This window comes from Python bivittatus, unplaced genomic scaffold (assembly GCF_059951505.1).
Source record: "Python bivittatus isolate LINGU-HERP-01145 unplaced genomic scaffold, Pbiv_v1 ctg000980_np1212, whole genome shotgun sequence".
Classification (NCBI taxonomy): domain Eukaryota; kingdom Metazoa; phylum Chordata; class Lepidosauria; order Squamata; family Pythonidae; genus Python; species Python bivittatus.
Genome location: NW_028277125.1, coordinates 21,246,707 through 21,268,470, shown reverse-complemented (window position 1 = coordinate 21,268,470; position 21,764 = coordinate 21,246,707). Strand labels below are relative to the sequence as shown.

General features: G+C 37.5%; 1 protein-coding gene across 1 annotated transcript in view; it reads right to left on the bottom strand.

Moving 5' to 3' along the window:
* The window catches only part of VEPH1 (ventricular zone expressed PH domain containing 1), a 115,640-nt gene extending 102,227 nt beyond the window's left edge, over positions 1 to 13,413 (bottom strand). Inside the window, exons 1-3 of the mRNA XM_007427216.3 lie at positions 13,157 to 13,413; positions 4,069 to 4,284; positions 1,348 to 1,522 (exon numbers count right to left, since the gene is read on the bottom strand). Of these exons, the coding sequence (XP_007427278.1) occupies positions 1,348 to 1,522; positions 4,069 to 4,284; positions 13,157 to 13,294 (529 nt within the window). The 5' untranslated portion in view covers positions 13,295 to 13,413. The remainder of the gene's footprint in view (positions 1 to 1,347; positions 1,523 to 4,068; positions 4,285 to 13,156) is intronic.
* Positions 13,414 to 21,764: the final 8,351 nt, after the last annotated feature.

Genomic DNA, 21,764 nt, shown 5'->3' with positions numbered 1-21,764 from the left:
TCAAAAACAAAATACTCTAGTCTTCCCCTAAGCATGAAAGCTGGCTGGGTGTCTTTGGGCCAGTCAGCCTCTCTCTGCCCAACCCACCAGATAGGGCTGTTGTCGTGAGGAAAATAGAATGTGGCAGCGTTAGGTATGTACACCGCCTTGAATTGACCAAAAATAAATGCAGGTTAAAAAAATCAATCAAACAAACATATAACAAGATAAATACCATGGGTTATCGCAAAATTACAGAGGCCTCCAAATGGTATGGATAATGCATTCTACTGAACAAACTAGTCCTTACACTATACAGGCACCTCCCACACACTGGGGCCTCCAGATGCATTGGATTTCAGTTCTCATAATCTCTCAGCCAGCAGGACTATAGATAACAGACTCTCCACCGTAATTCTTTTTGTTTGAATTTGTTTGTTTGATGAAAGTTCCAAAGTGGGATGCTGTCAGTCCTTTGGGGTAGACTAGATCAGGAAGAAGACTCCATGGGAAGACTAGAATTTATTGAGATGGGCTAAAGTAACAGGATCTTGCAAGACTGACTGTACTGTACTGTACTTTATCTCCCTACCCACTGAATCAGGGAAGAGCCGGCCTGAGTCTCTTCAGAATAGTATCTTGTTTCCCAGGACTTACGGAATGTTTCAGCCCTCTTGACTTATATAGCTGCTCTTGCCTATTCCCCTCAAGGACATCTGCCTGATTCTCTACAAATGCTATCTTTTCCATATATCTGCCAAGCATAAGTAGGATTTGTACTACCTTCTGTATGAGCAGGAGAATTTATGGTGGTCCAGTTAAATGTAGCTGGTATAGCAATTAAATGTAAATGGGTCCAATCAAGAGCCAGGGGAAAATGTAAGGAAAATGATTGGGAAGGACTAAGGCTAACTTTAGATGCTTTGCACTTTTACAGGTTTCTCATATGGGAGATGATGATGGTGATGATGATTGGCTATCAAGCAGTAGATTGTTATAATGTGTAAGATAGGCATTGTTATTAGTGAAAATTGAGTTTTACCTCATGTTTGATCTTGGGGTGTAAATAAATTTTGATTGGTTCATTAAACTTCACAGTTTAATGAAAGAATATTGCTCATTTGCATTGTCCTTTAGATACTTCCTTTTAAGAAACATTCTAGCTTTATAGAAAACTACTGGGACTGGACCACCTGGCCCCATACTAATGTCAAGAGCACTGAATGACCCCCATCCCAAATGACCATGTGCAGCACATAATGTTTCAAATCACCCTGAGCTTAATTAAACAATTTTTTAAAAGGTATGGAAGTTCCTACAAAGTAAAAGCATACAAATCAAATACAGTAGTGTACAGGTATTTCCTACCTTGCAGGATACTTTTTACAATAGTTTCTGTGTGCTCAGCAAGCAGGTCTGCTTTGCTAATTGCAGCAAGGGAGAGATAACTGGATAGGTTCCTGCACAATTCTTTGTTACCTCTCTGGAGAAACTTCACTGCCACTGGGACAGCCAATGCTATGATGGGAGGACGATTATAATTCTATCGTGGAAAAGAACAGCAGCCAAAAATAGAGTTACACATTATTCCATCCATACTCATCTAGGTGTTATTATTATTGCATCTGAAAATATCACAAGTTTTTATAAATTGTGTAAGAACAAACTATGCTACCTTTATTACAATGTTATATAAACATAAAGGTGTGTTATGGAATGTCATATTTTTCTATTTCTTTAATAATAAAACATGAATTGGCCGCCTTGAACTGTAATAGTGAATAAGTCAGTTGGATCAAGGTTGTTCATTTGACAAGGAGCCTGAAGAAGGAGTTGACAACAACACAGTTTAAGGAATGAGGCTAAGGAAAGGAAGTACTAGAAGAGAAAGGCTCTTGAAGCAGAGTCTTATTACACTTCCAACTCACTTCCAACTCACTTCCATGAGTTTTCTATGTTCTGCCTTGACACACCTGAAATAACATTATAATGAAAAATAGACAACATAAACAAAATTGGGGGAAGTTTTTGATCGCATAAATTTTGAACAAGTCCAACTGATTTGATGGTAGTTAATATATATTAGTCAAAAGAGCCTTTAGAGTAAAATGAAGACAATGGAGTCTTGTTCTGTCTATTAAAAAATTACAGTTTTGAAAATCAACATCTGCCTAGGATCTAAATTTTTAAATTTATTTAAAATGCATACTTGGACTTGATCCTAGAGTTATGAAGCTGAAATAAAAATAATTGGGCCTATGAAGTGTTTTAGCTTGCACTCCATTGACACGAACCACGTTTCTAATTATATGTTATTTCCTTTTGGATGAAAAGAGATTAATAAGATTTTAAGGCAAAATAAGCCTTTAGTATGACTCCTGAACTAGCCAACATAGCAAAAACCCATTACTAATACAAACTTTAGCAATGACAGGATTAAAACTAGCTACAATTCTATTCCTCAGATTAGATGGACAACTAAATATGATATAAATATCATATAAATATATGATGCCTGGAAAAAAAAAACCCTTCTTACTTGATGTAAGTTCACACTATACACATTTAATAAATAGATACAGTATGCAATTTTGACTCATCTCATGCCTTGCTCCCCAAAGGAGCAAATAAATTATTTTCTGTTCTAATTATATGCATTAACTTACTGTTGAATATATAGTGCATTTTATAGTGAGATGGACTGGGATTTGGCCCAATCCCTTTCTTCAAATCATCTCAGTTTTGCAATTTTAGAATCAAGTTGGATGTATCAATTGGTGTAAAACTGTACATGGCCCTGTGTATGGATTTTGCTTCTGTTCTTATCTTATAATACAATTTAATTAGAGGTTGTGATTGAATAATTTGACTCCAGAATAATAGCAGAAGCTTAGTTGAAATATGGACTACCATCAAAATAGTGCCTCTATGCTGAATGTTTCACTTAAAGCTTCAAAATGTGTGGTAAAACTTATTCCAAGGCCAGTCATCAAGTTAGGTATTTATCTTTATGGAACAGCTACTTATATACAGGGGACCATGTACAACTTAATTATATCAGGTCATACATAAAAATTGTTATACATCACAGACTGGAAGAACTGAGCATAAGGATGACATTTTCATTAATACATATAATATATAGTTCTGCTTGCAAATTTCTGAGTTTTCTAGCATGCAGCAGGAAATTGCTAATCTGAAATATAAATCTGACCACTTAGAATACATAATATCATTTTGAACACATAGTTACAAAGTAGTATTCAGACTGCTTTGAAAATAGCAGGGATATCCAATGCTTTGGATCTGACGCTGAAAAGGTCTTTGGTACATGCACATCCAGTGAGCATGGATGAGCATTGGATCATCTGCATTTTCCCCCCAGGATTCCACAGTAGCCACACAATCTCAGAAAAATATGTATTTGAGTTAAGGTAGTACCAACATGGTTGATCACGCGGTCAGTACCTCCTTAATTTAAACCTACATTTTCCAGAAATCACGTGGCCACTGTGTGAGCCCAGAAAATGTTGCAGGTTCTTCAAGGAGGCATCAAGAGGTGTAGTGTGTATACCCACACCAACTCCAAAACACACTTTTCCAGCTTCAGATGGTAGTGCAAAACACATCCCCAGAAAATACTTTTCATGAAATTTGATTAAAGAAAGTCTACTTTAGACATTCTTCCAAAGGAGAAGAAAATTTTACAGGAATTCTCATGGATGGAGTATCCTTGAATTTATTTTACTAAATGATGGCCAAGTGGTCTATGTGAATATACTGCTTTTCTGGGGTTTCCCATGCTTCTGTTCTATTTCAAGGAAATTCATCAGGAGGGAACTTTTCCTATCCTGCTTTTTCAGTACATCTACTACTGTAGCCACAAAAGGAATCTTGCCCATGAGAAATTGTTAGATAATTTCTCTTTCCCTTGGAAAAAACTGGAGAAATCATCCACTTAACTTCTGTACTCCTAAATTTGGTGGAGAATTTCTAAAGACCATTTGTGTGCAGCTCTCTTACAAAAAAACCCCACAGAACTTATCAACATTCTCTCAAATGGTACATTACTGGGCAAAACATTCTTACCTGCAAAATGCAGCTCATAATATCAGAAGCAATCTTTGCATGTGGTGTGTCTTCATCTTTACAAAAAGGTTTCAGGTTGTACTCTAAACATGACTCCCAAAGAGCAATAAGAGCTTTCCCATGCTTCTCTATGGATTCTGTCTCCCTGATGGCTGAAGTAATTCGAGTGATACAAATTTCGACAACTGCTTGGTCATTGTCATTCGTCTGGTAGTCCTGATTAAGACAAAATATGATAGCAATTGAAGAATCACCTGAATATCTGTTCTAAAGTCCATATCTGAGGAAAGGTGTTTATTCACACTTAGACACTGCTAGCATTTAGACTGGCAGGGAGGCTGCATCATTGTGAATGTTGGCTGAACAACAGAGCAAGCACTGAAGCACTTGATATCAACTGCACTAAAACCAGCATCTTAATTTCTGTAAAGTAACCTTGAGTGCATGCCTGGTGATTAAATGGCCAGACAACAGAACAAATTAAATCTTTAAATATTTGGCCATAGTTTTTCATAGCTCTGCCAAACACAGCCGACAATGAAACTATGTAATCCGAAATGCACAAAAATCACCGGCAGCTATAGAATAGTTCCACTTTGCCAGAAGAGCACAACACAGGCAACTTTTGTTCGGTGCTCAGTTGGGACTATATAGCTCCTTGGCCTGTCTGGAAAGGGCCCCATCCAAACTTTTAAGGACTATATTTCAAGTGGCCCCCTTGTGTGCTTAATGTGGTATTAAGGAGAGAGGCAATACTGCCGACTGGTCTAGGCTTTTGGTGCTTTACAAACAATCATAAATTAACACGGATAAGGACATCCCTACAAAAATTATAACATTTTGGATTTTCAAGCGTGGCCTTTCTCATGATGGGCTATGTTTGAGCAATTACTGCATTTAAGTACCCTGCTCAATATTTGGAAGCCCAATTGGATCAATCTTCCCTACATAGCAATGTGTTCCTGAATAGCCACACCCCTTTGTTTAGGCTGGCAAGACACTTAAATAACTCTTCCTTAACTCTGAAAAGCACTAACATTTGCCGATTTCAGTGTCATTCCAGCTGCTGTTCTTGAGGGTAAATACAAAAAAAAAAACCAACCCCCCCCCCTTATTTTGCTCTTGTAGAGAAGGATCTATTGAATCAATGGCTTATGTCCTGTTATATGGCCCCTTCTATGAGGAAGCAAGGCCCCATTTTATAACTCCCTAGCTGATGAAGTACCTAGACAATTCTGAGTTGTTTTATGCATAGTTACTTTTATGAGATTGAAGGCAAAAGGAGAAGAGGACGGCAGAGGATGAGATGGTTAGATAGCATCACTGAAGCAATGAGCATGAAACTGAGCAAACTCAGGGAGGCAGTGAAGGACAGGAAGGCCTGGCGCAATATGGTTCATGGGGTCACGAAGAGTCGGACACGACTTAACGACTAAACAACAACAACAACTTTTATGAGACCAGTACAATTCTGTTTCCTTGAATGTGGCAAAATTATAGGTACATCACTGAGGTGATCAGATTCTAATTTCTATTGTCTTATTTCTCTAATTTCACATTGTCTTAATTTATCTGGAGTATAAACTTTTAAAATGTTTTCATTATTTGTCTACCTGACAGCTCGTCCATATATCCTGGCCACCTCAAGTAGTAGGGAAAGGTTGGTTGCCAAGATAGATGGAGGTCAAAGGAAACAGGAGTTTCTATAGGCAGCTGAAGTTTATCTTAAAAAAGGTGAATGGCTACCAGGAAAAGGGGCTAATGCCAGCCCAGTTTTGGAATGTTCTCTCCATTAAAATCTTGAAGTTCATTTATCCTTTTGCCATCTTAGCATCAAATACCATGCTTTCTGTGTCAGAGTCTTTAAAAGAAAAATGAACTCTGCTTCCTGATTTTACCTTTTTTAAAGACCTTGCTTCTTTCATTTTTTTATTACTTTTATTTATTTATTTTATTTATTTATTATTATTATTATTTATTGTTCTACTTACAATTTAATTGTTTTGAATCTTTATTTTAACTAAACTACCCTGAGAATTCTCCTAAAGGTTAATATGGAGCATTTAACAGTTAAATAAGCAAATTAATAACATATAAAGGAGTTCATTTAATTCTGTCCTTAGAAAAAGATAAGAAGCAAGGAATTTCAATGATAAAGGTGAGTATCTTCATGTAATAAGCACCTCTAGCAGTTCCCACTTCAGAGATCCCTTTTAGAGCAGAACACACACATAAGTGACTATAACCGAATTCATTCTCCCACTAACTAGGAAACCAAGGAGGGACATTTGCCTAAATTCCTGAGAAAACACGACTGTTACCCCCCACCCCCACTGGTTAAATACACAGGAAGGAGTTTGCTGGATGCTTTTTTTGTTCTTTGAATCTTCCTGGGAACAGAACAGATTGGGTGGAAGAAAAGATCTTGAATCTCACAGACTGTGGACTGTAATTCTTTCAGGAACTCATATAAATGTCTAGGGCACTGTTTCTCAACCTTGGCGACTTGAAGATGTCTGGACTTCAATTCCCAGAATTCCCCAGCCAGCGTTGCTGGCTGGGGAATTCTGGGAGTTGAAGTCCAGACATCTTCAAGTCGCCAAGGTTGAGAAACACTGGTCTAGGGGCAATAAGTAATTAGAGTGTTTTAGAGTTCTGATTTTATTTTGGATATGTTTAAAGTCTTGTATGATTTCTAACTAAGCCATTTTCCCTAAGGCTAAATTCCATTTTGGATGGTCCTATGCATGATTCCTTTGCTTACATTCACTTTGTGAACGCTGGTTGTATTTATCTAAGCCTAACACACAACCATTTCTGCCCCTGTGTGTCTTATTAAACTAAATAATATTTTAACTGGCATTTTGGTGCCAGTTTGTATTTCAAGAGAGAGGGGTTGTAATCTAGTAATACACCTCAGGAGGCCGAAGTGTCTGCCGACTGACCACCACTTTCTGGAGTTAAACCGTCTTTGTGTTTATCAGTTAAGAGAAGAGGGAAGGCATTTTTATTCTTTGGCCTTTTTCCTAGATCTCCGGTTGAAGGGAGACAAAGAAAATTACAATCGCAGGTACAGTGGTACCTCGGGTCACAAACGCTTCTGTTCACGACCAATTCGGGTCACGAACAGCACCGTTCGCAAAATTTTACTTCCGTTTGCGAACGCTGGATCGGGTGACGAACAGGATCCGTGGCCATTTTCCCTGCCGTGACACGTGGTCGTGGCTTCCTGTAGGGAGGGGGACTCTCCCTCCAAGCAATAACTGCCTCCCCACCTGCCTTCCTGTCCTCCACGCCAGAAGTCGCGTCGAGCAAGGTTAGCATTCTCTCTCTTCGTACTGTACTTTGTGTCATATTTTTGCGGTTTAAAAAAAATATACATATGGTTCAGAACGGATTAACGGTATTTACATTGAACCTTATGGGAAAATTTGATTCGGGTCACGACCAATTCGGGTTGCGACCAGAGTCGCGGAACGAATTAAGTTTGTGAACCGAGATACCACTGTACTATGGAAAGCAATAACTGCTGCAGCACCCTAAGCTCTCTTGACTGAGTGGGGCAGGCTCAGTGGTGGTGAGATCCTTACAATATGTGACAAGGAGGCTAATCCTTGATCCTGTCCTAACATAGTTAGACAAGTCAGGAAATTTGCAAAAATGGTTTGCAATCAAGGATAAGATAGGATGGTCAGCAGGAATTAGACAACTTGTTCCAAGGATAGCCCCAGTCTGACTGAACCTCCTCTGCTGAGGACTAAAATCGCAGGCATTTAATCTAGTGTTTAACAATCCATCTTTTCAGAAACTGATTTTAACTCTGCTGCCAAGACTGATCCAGTGGCTTGGTGGAACATGAGACATTTAATAATGAATATGTAGGCTGTTGATGGAACCATACTTGGGGTTAGCTAATTTTAGAGGTTAAGGATTGATGGTCATGGACTCCACAGTAGAACCTACTGGCCCTTATACGCTGGATTTGGATCATTTGAGAACTGCACATTTCTTATACAGGAGCTTTCTGAGGTTATCTACATCGGTTTTCTAAAGAGCAAAAAGAACAAATCACAGAAACTGTACTCATAGTTATCAACTACAACCAAGTAGTCTAATTTATGATGTTCTCTGGATTACAAAAGCTACGTTGTTGCAGGACCAAAGTACTTTACTGAAGAGAGTTAATCCAAATCCTTGGCCTTCACTGACAGTAATCCTATACCATCTCAGCTCCAGAAATCTTTCCATCCATTTTATTACAGGAAACAGGCTCTGAAGCAGTTCTGGTTTAAATGTTTTATCAGAAGGTTTGACACAGAATTTTTCATGGTGGTGTGGGGGAGAAAAGTGATTTTCAGAACACTGTTAAACAGCAACAGAACCAGTGCCATTCTGAGAGTGAAAGCAGTCCAGCTGGCCCAGATGGAACTGAAGCCCACTTGTAAATATTGTATAAACGACCCCGGTCCCTGAAGCATTGAAGTGTGGAGAACATTTTCCAACTGGACAGAAAATACTAGCAGCAATATAGAAACCTGGCAACTGTTTGGCTGCCGATAGCAGAGGAGTTTCCAGCTTTATTGTGACCTGGACCTCACTAGCAACTTGGACCTAAAACTGATTAGAAGACTGTCCAAGGCAGGAAGAAAAAGTGTGTGTCATGGCCTGGTATGTTCTCCTTCACTAGAGATCTTTAGACAGAGGTTGGATATCAAAGATGCTCTAGTGGATCCTGCATGGATGAGGGATGTAGTCTAGATTACCTCTGAAGTCTCTTCCACCTCTAGGATTCTATGTTGGGCAACTTAAATTGAAAATAATGAGCCTAGCCAATATAACAATTTGATTCCCTCGTCCTTCCTTTCTGTTGCTTTCACTTTTATAGTCGCTTGTTTTTATACAAAAAAATTGAACTCAACACAGAGGTGTATACAGTAATTAAAGGTCACTATCATTGTACCCTTGTACTCAAACATAATTTATCAGTTGTCATTTATGTCAGGCCTATGTAAATCAGAGCACTAGATCAGACTGAAAGGGGCAGTCTAATCCAAAGGTCAGTTTCCAAAAATAGCCAGATTCTTACAGAAAGCTTACAGAAGGGATATTATGATTGTTTGTGAAAATTGTATTTATTAGCCTATGCTGAGCATACGCTTAAATAACTTTATTTAAGTTAAAATACCTGAACATCTAAAAAGATGAACTACAGTAGAATTAGCTGCACCCCTCTTTCCCTTTCACACTGAAGGATTCTACCGTCTGGCCCTTTAGAAAAGGGCTAGGCTGCAGAAGAAGATGTGAGGAGTTGTGAAAGAAGACAATTGAAAGAAGAGAGAAGACAGCCGAAGGAAGAAGTGATGGATAGCTGTACCCCCAAAGTTGCCTGAGGAGAATAGAATCAACAGGGAAGAATGGAGAATGGTGGCAGAGCAGAAGGAACAGCTCAGGAACATGAAAGGACCCCATGTTCTCAGTAGAAGCCAAGAGCAGTGGCAGTCTCCCCAGGGAATGAAGCCTGGAGTGCTGGAAATCCAGAAAATAGGCCAGAGTGACACCAAACTCAAGAAGCGGCCTGTAGAAACAGCACCAAATCCAGAGCTGTAGCAACAGTGGGAGGGGATCTACTAGATTCCCCAGCATCCCATCCAACCACAGGCCCAAGCACCAGACCGCACATTCCATCTCTTGTGGCTGCAAGTGACTTTGGGGAAGGATGGCTGGGAAAAGCAGCATACATTTGGCACTGTGAGATAGAAACCTTAGCATAAGATACAGGGGATTGCTCAAGAAATAAAATAGGACCTTATACTGAAACATTTTAATTGTATAGGAGTAATTGGATTCCTAGTGTGGTTTAAAAGACTGTAAAGCTTAGAAAAATCATCAAACTACAAACAAGGCTAGATCGTTAGTTGTGGGACAAATGCTGTATGCTGTAAAATTTCCGTGAATAAAAATGCCTGATGATTGGAATTGCTTCACCTCTGCCTGAGTCTGTCCCCATCCCCAAACTTCAGCAACAGCTCATCGTTTCCTGAAAAGGGTATCATATCCTGAAAAGTTAGCTAATCTAGTCAGTCAGTACCCACCATGATGTCCTGAAGCAATGAATTGTATAATTTTGCTGCATAAAAAGGCATTTCCTTTTGTCTCTCTCTGCCCATTAACTGGAAGGGATGGATCCCCTCCCCCACACACAGCTGAACCCCATAATTGGTATTTATCTGCACCATAATTGATCATAACTGACCGTGCCTGTGGGGAAACTAGATTTATTAAGCTGGAAGTGGCATAATTTCATTCCAATTTGTTATGGGGGTATATAAATATAATTTAAAATCTCACTGCTACCATCCCAAAATGATCGGTGTAAAGATATAACATACTGATTTTAATTCCTCTCTTCAAAATTCTTAGCATAGTATTTTTTGGATTAAGGGGGCACATACAGTTTCTTTTTTATTCATTGGAGCAATTGATTATAAACAATTAAAACTTTATTTAACACAATACAGTAAGATTAACTGGTACAAGTTGTTTCTGTTGGAGGAATATCAACAAAGCTTGCCTATTTGCCGAATGATAATCTACTTTTTCACAAATCTCTCTTCTCTTTCCTTTTCCTCTTACTACTGACCATGCTTCCATTCCCAGACCTTCCTCTCCAAGTTTTCCTAGCTTTTCCCCTGCTTGCCTTATAAAGAACTGCCCAGTTACGTCCCTTGCCCTTTTCCCAAACCACACATTTTTTAATAGAAACAGAGCCTTAAAACGTTGTCGTATTTATTCTAGTCTGTGTCAGCACTCTGAATGTTACACTTTTAAAAAAGTTTCTGAGTTGTGTGATATTGAAGAATGCATAGATTTACTACTAAGTTTGCATTCTATTCTCAGTTGTGGAAATCGGCTTACTTCTTTCACATTCTGAACATTTAAATAATTCTTTAAAGGTTCTTTATGCCAGTTATGCATCACTGATGCCCTCTAGTGGAAATTTGCTTGCAAACTCTCCCCCCATGTTCTCTGATGTTCTGTATGGTATGTATTAATTACACTGAACTCAACAATGGTATCAGTAATTTCTGGCAGTGGCCTAGGTGGCTTCTTTATTCCACACATATATTTCAAAGGTACCACAGGTTTCCTGCTGAAATTTGAAAGGGTAAGTGTGTATGTGTGCGTGTGCGTGTGCGTGCAGGGGCAGGGGGCACTTTTGAAAGAAAAACTTCAAAACAGGAAAAAGGCAGAGATGCTTGGTAAGTAACTATTCTTGGAACGTATATTCTCCCATAAATCTCTTTAAAAAATCAATAAATGCTCATCATGAGGATAATTTTAATGCCTGTTAACACTGGCCAAGGAATACAGAATTTATTGTCTTATTCTTCTTCTAAGATGTATTGTTTGAAATCATGTTGTAAGCCACTCAGACATAGACAAAAATGCTGGGTGTAAATGATTCATATTATATAATAAGCCAATGACCATTTAAGCGAGTCTGCCAAATTTTCTCAGAAGCAGTAAACTCTAAGATGCATAGATCCGATTACTGGTGCAAGTCATGTGTCATCTAGCAGATGTATATAATTTTGTTATCAGCAGCAATATTTAATGTAACATCTCACTTAGCTCTCAGATGGCTATTCATAAGTAAGGATCCTAGAGAAGGTTGCTAGAGCTTAGAATGTGTTTTTATACAGTACTGGAGGAGCAGTACCCTCCAGATGTCATATATTCATTTATTTACTCTGCATATACACCAATAAATAGTTTACAATGCAATACATTATAAAACATAAGATTCACAATTATAAACTCAAAAAGAATGATCAGATAAAAATATAAAATGAACAAAGTAAAATCAAAGCAAAACAATAAATAGTACCAAAACAACTCAATCAACATGTTATTTTTATACTACAGCTAAACTACAGCTCCTTTGCCTACTGTCAGAAGATAGTACAAGTAGTCCTCACTTACTGACTGCCTCGTTCAGCGACTGTTCAAAGTTACGACAGTGCTGAAAAATTAGGTTTGCGACCAGTCCTTGAACATGCAGCTGTCACAGTGTTCCCGTGGTCACATGATTGCAATTTGGACACTTTGCAACCAGCGTGCATTTACAATGGTCATAGTGTCCTGCAATCATGTGATTGCCATTTGCAACCTTCACAGCTGGCTTCGGACAAGCAAAGTCAATGGGGAAGCCAGCAGGAAGTCGCTAGTCACAGTCACAGGAGGTCACTCTTAACGACCAGTGGTGATTCACTTAATGACTACAGTGGAATTGATGTCATAAGTCATGTGACATTTCACTTAACAACAATGTTGCTTAGTGACAGAGTTGTCAGTCCCAATTGCAATTGGTAAGTGAAGACTACTTATATGTGATTTGATATATTTATATTGCAATGTTTTAGGTAACTGTTATGGAGGCAAATGAACTAGGAAGTCTGACCAATTGGAGTGAATGGCTTCTCTTTTGAAGTACACATCTTCAATACCACACTGTAATTGTTGCAGTCCTAAAACTCTGTGCGAGCCTGTAAGAGCTACCACATTTAACTTCTGAATCAACCAACATGTATGCCATATTATGTATTTTGGGCCATATGCCTTCATCACAAGAAACACTAAGACATGTTTGAGTTTAAAGGCCCAGATATCAAGTGTATTTTGTATGAAAAAGAATTTTCCTAAACACTGAATTGTTTTGTATCACACCTGATTTCTAATTTTTATTGCCATACTCTGCTATCCTTGCGATCATTCAACATTGTTTTTCTTTTCACTCACTGCTTAAAACCAGAGTATTATTATTCATATTCATTTGAAATAAACATTTTTAATAAAAAGTTTCTAAAGAATAATATAGTAACAATTTAAACAAACAGAAAACATTTTCAAATAATTTTGCTTTCTGTTGACTCCTGTTTCAGGCACCAATCAACTTGAAAAGCAATCAAAACTGTTCCCATTTTACAGAGGGTGAAAAATTGTATTCTATTTTCCTGAGCTTCTGCAGCTAAGTCTCATTTTCTAACCCATATTCTGCTTTACAAGGAACACAGAAGTTTCTACTTACAGGAGATGAACTAATTAGTTTGATTTGCTCAAGAGCTTCGGACAGGCACCCTTCTATTTCAGAATCGTCTAAGGAAAAGAGTTCCCCAGCACGTGAAAGATCTTTCTGTTCCAAAACAAGTCTTAGGAGATGATGCATAGTTGATTCTGCCAATGAGACTGAATTCTGTATGCGGCACTTCCTTCAGTTAAGGCTAGCGATACACAAATCCATAACCCACCAGGTATTCCTTTTCTATAAATGTTTCTACAAATGTTGAGACCTTTTTGGCCATGACCTGAGGAAAACAAAGGACCTCATTAACAAAATATCTTGATGTACTGACTTGTAAGCTATTACATTTTTTAAAAAGGGGGAAAAATGAGTTATGCAGCATGAGATGCTAATCATATATTTTACATTTTAATATTCCATTGCCAAACTCATTTGAAAACATACTTAGCTATATAATCTATAACTTTTGAAAGGGCAGTTATATTGAAGTTTTGGAGCAAAACTATAAATAGACCATCTTCATTTGGCTTCCAACCTGAAATATTCACACCTGAATAAGAGAGATCTGTCATCAGAGGGTAGCTTAGTGACAGCATCAATTTGCACAACATGATCACAGCACAGAAGTAGCCTGAGAGATGCTCCACATGCTTTGAAAGTAAATGAAGGTGTATAGCCTCCACTGGCTTATACCTGTGATGTGTAGCAAAGCGGCCCTCGGTAATGATAAGAGTCTAATGCATTCAGGTTTCATTGAAGAACATGAAATCAACACAACTCAACAATCCTTCTTGGGAAACAAAGAAGTCTTATCAGTTACAGCAAAAACAGTTGGATGTTTATGTCACTTATTACGGCCTTTTTTTGTGACTAAAAGTCCACTTCATCAGATGCATGAAGTATTATCCTGAGAGAGGACCATATGTATATATACTGTGGAGAACCCAGAGATGGCCCTGGAGAAGGTATGTAGAGATCATTAGCAAAACATGGGCTTAGTCCAGGAAAACAAGAAAGCATCAGAAAGAAACTTAAGGTTGCCCTGCCTTAAGGGAAACACTGTCAGGCTTGCAAGATTCTATTATTGTAGCCTATATTAACAAAATAGACTTCTTGTTTCCTGACTGGCCTCCCTCAAAGGGCTGACATATACTCAGTCATGGGTGGGATAGGGGTGCAGGAAAAAGAAATAGGATGCAATGAGTTTAATGGAAAATGAAGCATTAGAGGTATTCTGTGGACAGTGTTGAGTCCCTGCAGGACTATTTCTTGCAGTATGGTATATGTGCTGTAGGCCTAGGTATAATAAAATGATTAGCTCTCCGATTCTACCTGTGTCCTGTTGTACATATAACGTGCAGTAGAAGGACATTATCTCATATTTTACACTTCGCTTGGGTCCACTTACGAAGCGACAGATGCAATAAACTGTATTGTGTTGTGTATTCCGTTGTTAATTCCCATGTTTGCCTACTCTCAAGGGGGCAAAAGCTTTGTAAAGATTTCTGAAATGGGCTCTTACCACACAACAATGAAACTTACATAACACAGGACAAGAACAACTATAGCAACTTAGCTATATACTTCTTTTTTGGGCTGCTCAAGAAAACAACTTCTAATTTTAGGAGCACTGTCCATCAAAGAATAAAAGTAATTTTTAAAAATCCTGCCCCCCTCTTTGCACATTCCTTTTGTGTACAGGATATATATTGTTCATAGACTACCATTATTTACAAAAGAGAACAGGAAGAAATAGCCTTTCTGGTAGACATGCTATATAAAAAGATTACTTCCACTGCATATTCCCTGTCAATGCCATTCACTTACGGTAGGAAATCCTTGATTTCAGAAGGCACATCAGGAGTCTTCCCCTGTTGATCCCATTACAAACATCCAAACTGTATCTCACCTGAGATATCACCCTGAGGTTCGACTGCAAAGGTGTGAAAATAAATTGTACCCGCTTCTTTCATTAGTTTCACTTGTGGCTTGTACAAAAATATTTTGAAACAGCACTGAGCACGATGCACAGCACTAAGGATTACAGTGACTAGAAATGCTTCTAGCAACAAGGTATGATTTACCACATCATAAATGGGCATCTGCCATCCTTCTCCCCCCTTTCTATCAAATAGTTATCCACAAATAATTATATACAACTTGCTTGGAACAAGCACCACCTTATAATAAAACATGATCCATACTGATAGGTTAGTTAACTGATACAACAATCAAAAATGTGCCATTTTGGTGGTATAATAAAAATCACATTCAAAATGGGAAGTGCTTTCTTCATATTGCCGACCGTGCTTTAGAAAATAATTTTCTACAAATACATATACAAATTGCAAGCCTAGGTTTTACCTGGTCATGCCTCCACAGCGTTCACATGCAGCCTTTTTGGTTTTTGTAGCTACAAGTGGTTTGTTTTGAGACTCAGAGTTGAGCGCAGGTTTGACTGTTGTGTTAGTCTTGAAGCCAAGGGCACAACAAGTGGAAAGTTATAGAATCTAAGGTTCAGGCAGTGAACCTGAAGCTCTTAATTACAGGGCCAGGAATAAAGAATTTGAGGAATGCAGACTAAAATAGCCTTAAAGTTACCAAGAGCTTGATCAGGTGACCAGAAAGAACTAAAAGCAGAGAAGCCTTATCTCTGAATGAACGCCTTTGTTCCTGAAACAAAATTGTATAAAAGGCCTTCAACTTGAGCATTTTGTTTTTACGTGGATGAAAGACTGCTCTCTGTTGGTGAAAAACTATCCTCTCCTAGGGAGAGACCCCAATGAGTTTGCAATTTTGATTGTTCTTTTAAAGAAACCAAATGAATGAAACTACTGTGGAGAAGACCACCTTTCTCCAAAGAATAAATGTGCTCGGGGGTACAGAGTGTGCCTGAAGTTGCTTATACCCTTCCAAGTTGGTTTTTCATAAATGCTTTTTCAGTAACTGTGCATTTGATTTGAACATTTGGTATGATTACTGCAGATTTCAAACAGTTTAATGGTAATTCCTCTGTGGCAGAGGTTGGCAACTAGCTGCCTACAGGCAGCCTTTTTGAAGCTATCAAAGCATCCTTAGAGTGGGCAAGTCAAACTCTTAAACCCTATAATTCTGTTTTTTATTATTTTGGAATTTGAGAGGCTTAATGAACAAAATAACTATCTTAAACTCAGACCCCTAATAATCAGGCCAAACTGATACCAAGATATCCTGAGACTATAGTTTGAGTGTGAGTTCCAGTCTCTCATGCAATCTTCTCAGTGCCCTTATCAAATGAAAATTCTTTAGATATTCTGGCTAGATTCACATACTAGGTTAGGCTAAAATGTTGTTGGCTATTTCATGACTCAATTAGTTTATTGTTTAGTGTATAGTGAAAGCCCAGGCAGTTGGCTCTTAATTCAGTAAACCATGTTCAGTTAACCATAGATTAGCATGTTGTGGGAATAGCCTTTGAAAGAAACCATGACAACTAATTGATCTGGGACTTATTTATTTTTATTTATTTATATTTCAAATTGGTCACCACCCATCTCACTACAGAGCGACTCTGGGTGGTGCTATATACAAGTATGTAGCAAAGTTTCTAATTATATTATTTATTACATCAGCATATATGCTGTAAGAAATTTTCAAAAATTCCAAGTTCCTTACAAGCAACAACACAAAAAATATGATAAATCAATAACATATCAGCAAGGCTGTGATATGTTATTTGGGGAGCAGCAGAATCTTCAAATCCCCAAATGCCTTTATAAAAAACCATATTTTCACAGCTTTTCAAAAATGTAATAAGAGGAAGTGGTCCAGATATCTAAGGGAGTCTGTTCCAGAGGTAGGGGTCATCCCAGAAACAGCTAATGTGTGGGATGGTATTCCCTAGGTGTGGGAGCAAGCCCTATATGCTAGATCTCAATCAATGAGTAGATTTAATTCAGAGAAGGTGTTGGAGATATCCAAGTCTAGAGCCATATAGGACTTTAAAGGTTGGACCAATTCATGGAAGTCATGGGGATCGATGGCTATCAGCCTTGATGACAGTGTGATCGTCACTGAAGGCCATTTTGAGAGACTAATGGGCATTGAGAGACTAATGGGCTTCCCTGTAGAGTTGGTTGGCCACTGTGAGATAGATTGCTGGACTAGATGGGCCAGAGGTCTGATCCAGCAAGGCACTTCTTTTGTTCTTATGTTAAGTGATAGCCAGCATTTTGATTTGCACTAACTGGCAACCAGTGCAGCTCCTGCAGGAGTGATGTTACATGGCCAAACCCAGGTATGCCTGTAACTACTGGATTGCTGCATGTAGACCATCTGAAGTTTCTTAATAGTTTTCAAGGGCCCCATGTAGAATAAGTTGAAATAATCCAGCCATGCATGATTGAGAGCAAAGCCATTTCCAGAGACATGGCTTATCTTCATTTCCCTTTTGCCAGTTCTGGAGATATTGAAATATCAGAAAGGTTTGGCATTTCCAATAATTCAAGAAGACCTGTTAACTTTTAGGATGATATCAGATCAATTATCCAAAACTGTAGATATGTTTTAAAAAATGGATCCCAAATCTAGAGGGAAAATAATCTCTAATTGATATACATAAAATATCAGAAGTAATTGCCTACTTGTTAATGTTAAATAAATGGAATTAGGTTGCAGTCATTAAGTATATTAAAAACAAAACCAGAAATTGAGATAAACTTCAGCTTTTGTGGTTGGGACATGTTGTTGCTGTAAAGATGCTTCTACTATCCAAGTTTGTTTGTTTGTTTGTTTATCAAATGTATATGATTGTCTACCTCACAAAACGTGAGGCGGCATACAACACTTAATTAAAAAACAATAAATATATAAAAACATTTATTATTAAAAAAATATAAAAAGCACAAGAAACAAGAGAGGTTAAATGTTAATCACAGTAAAGGAGCCATCTCAAGATCTCACCGGTTCTCTGGGATCCCCAGGCCTGATAACATACCAGGCCTTGATGGGCTTGCAGAATGTTAACAAGGACGGAGCTATCCTCACTTCCGGGGGGAGAAGATTCCATCGGGTTCTTCCAACTAGTCTATCTTCACCCACAATTTGAGGATTGCAAAAATATTTTTAGCCTTCATACATGCAAATAAAAAGCCAAGGCCTTCATGCAATGCAACATATACTAATTCAGAAGATGATGGATTGGACATTCCCAAACTTAAGATGTATTATGAAGCTCAACAGCTGCCAATGTAGAAACCAAATCATTATTTTCCATGGAACTTTATGGCAAATATTAAAAAGGACTGCAAGTTGACTCTTCTGTAATTATTATACTAAAGAAATTGTTGGTTTTACTTCTAATCTATTTTTTAAGTCAACTATGGAAACTTGGAAATATTAGCAACATCTATCTCCATTTCACCACTTTTGTACATCACTGTTTTTGTGAGGAAATATGTGGAGGGAAATATGTGGAAAACTGAATCCAACTGTTATGTTTTTGAACTGGACAGTTATATTCCTTTTTTAAGATACAGGAAAATTTGATATTTTTCAATCCTCATCATCTTTGGTAAACAACTGCCTGCTGGCTATACTCAAATACAGAAAGATATGTGCTATTTTTTTAAAAATGTTCTAAAGTAGGTAAGTAATAGTTTAGAATAGAAACATTTATAAAACTTTTTTGTATACTGTGAAATCATTTTATCTATCTTTTAGATAAATGTGTGTATGTGTGTGTGTGTGTTTTGGTATTCTATCAAGTCATACCAAATTATTGCAAACAAGCACATTATGATGGGACTCAGTTGAACGGGAAGCAGCTGCAGGAACTTAAAACACAAAAGGAAGGACATTAAGAAGCAAAACATGGATTCTATTCCTTCTATGACTGGTAGTGCTAGATGTGATGAATTACAGTATCTATTGTGTTTTATTTTTTCCAGCTTAATTCCCCTGTGGTATTATGGCAGTCACTTAAGAGAACTAGAAAAAGGAAACTGATAAAGTAAAAATGATCCATCAGGGCCAGCTACCATGATAGACTTTAGGCCATGAAAAAGGATAAAGGGCTTTGCATGCAAATCTACATTCCAAATTTTAACCATTTGCTTTTATTTACATTCCAAATTTTAATTATTTGCTTTTATTTTATTTGCTTTTTATTTTATTTCTCTCTCTCCTACAACTTCAGAAGCAGAGAGAACATTATGCTTTGTACTGGCTTCATTTTTCAAGAAACGTTTTTTTGTGGCTTGCTTCTCCAAGCTTTGCCCTAGGTATAGGACAGGAAAGAAATTTATTTTTGCTGTTACAGCAACAAAAATATCTCTTAGTAATTACTGCACTAGGCAGTTTCATAGGGTGAGAAGTCGGAGGTGAGCATTCCAGACATGCAATGCATTTTAATGCCAAATGTTGTTTATTCAAACTTTCCCCTTAATATTTAACTTACACCTATCTTTACAACAAAAACAACAACAAAAATAATCCCTCTTGCTAACTGAACAAGAAATCAATGTTACCTGCTTTTATGACATGATACATTTTTAAATGTATACTTTATCTTTTCTGGTCTGTTGAATTTTCTTTGGCTTAAACAGAATGTATTCACTTTCTTCTGTCTTAAATCTTGATGAAAGCTTTTGTTCTAGGAATATCCATAGGCCATCTTCATGTAAAATCATATCAGAGAATGGAATTATTTCCTGTGGCAGCCAGAATTAGGGCTCCAAACCATAGCAAAAAATGATGAACTCTCCCTCATTCTTGCTTTCTTATTCCTTTCTCCATCATTCAATATATTACCTGGTATTCAATAGGCTGCAGTCTTAAGTATCCAAATTTACTCCTGTTGGTTCTCCAAACTAATTCTTATTTGAGTTCCCTCTGCTAAGATTATAAAGCATGTATTGGGAATCCTATTTTGGGTACATAATGTTACTCAAGATACGGATGTCAAACATACAATTTTCTTCATTTTCTAAAAGCATCATGTCACCAAAAAATTATGTTCTGTCTAAACTCATAAAAAGAAACACTGCCAGGCTGCTGTAAGAAAGCACTCCCTGATTGATTTGCTTATGTCTGTTATGAGTGCCATTTAGAAGATAATAAACTTGCCATCATGTGAATACCTAGTTACCTAAAACCTGAGAGCATATTGAGGCTATGTCAAAAATAATACTAATGTTTTAACCACTGATGTGTTCCTGTTGGGCATACCTGTTGTGAGACAGTGGGGCAGGACAACATCCTGTTCAGAACGAGATAGATTTGATGAGGAGGACAACTTTATGAGTTTAGATTAGGCCCAGGTGAGAGAGTTATTGCTTTTTTGGACTAGGGAATAGAGTGAGAACATCTAATGTTGCATCTGGTCAGTCTTTTGGATGGGACACTGAAAGCCATATGTAAAAGTACAACAAAACTATTTTCGATGGCTGGCGTGGGTCTGAAATGGAAAAAAATGAATTGTGATTTATGGATTTGATTATTAGAAAGGGCAAAATATGGGAAGAAGGGAATTATGATGTAACCTTAAAGAGGGAGGATAGATAAATTTATTTGTAACTGCTGTAAAAAAGATTGGAAGCCACTTCTATATATTTTCTTTTCTTTTCTTTTTATTTCTTATTCACGATTCACTATTTTTCTTTACTCTTTTTCTATTTATTTATTTATTTATTTATTTATTTATTTATTTAGCCAATTTATATAGCCCCCCATCTCACCACAGGTGACTCTGGGCGGTGTACAACAAAGCTAAAAACAGTCAGTAAATACATTAAAAATATAAAAATAAAAATAAAACAGAGAATAAAAGGATGTTAAAAATAAGGGAGCCACCTCACTAGTTCCCCATCCCCAGGGGTCCCCAGGCCTGCTGGCACAACCAAGTCTTAAGGGACCTCCAGAAGCCCAACAACGACGAGGCCAACCTCACCTTAGGAGGAGAAGATTCCACAGTGTAGGTGCCACATTTTTCTTAAATTTGTATTGCTTTTATTATTGTGTAAAATTCATCAATAAAAAATAAGTTGAAAAAAGTATAATCACAGTAGGCAGAAGTGAAGGAAGTTAGCAGGTCAATGGCACAGCTTCCAAAATGCAGCCTATACCATATTTATAGACTTCAGTGATGGCTACATGAATACAGATAGCTCACTGGTTGAGCCAGTGAATTACTGGCTGGCTGGTAAGCCGACTATTTTTAAATCATACAGTTTCAGCTTCCAATCATATTACAATAGCTGGAGAATCATCATGCACAGAAACATATTCTAATGAATATCATCAATTCTAATGAAAGCTTCTCATTTTAGATTCCAGCTTTATAACTCTAAGTCTTGGAGAAAAACAAGCATTACATGAGATTAATTTGCATAAAACTTAGTGGAAGGATTTAATTTTGTTCCTTAACAAATTATAAAATTCATCTCAACTTTTTATGTCAAAATAAATCTTCATATTTTTAGAGCATTTTTCTAAAAGTGAGTCAAAAAAAGAATTTAAAAAATTGCCTACTTAATAATTAAAACAAAACTATGCTCTAAAAGGCAAAACAAAAAGCTGTTACTACTTCCAGGTTGTAGTGTCTTACTGAATCCATTGGAGTCATTTAACATGGTTC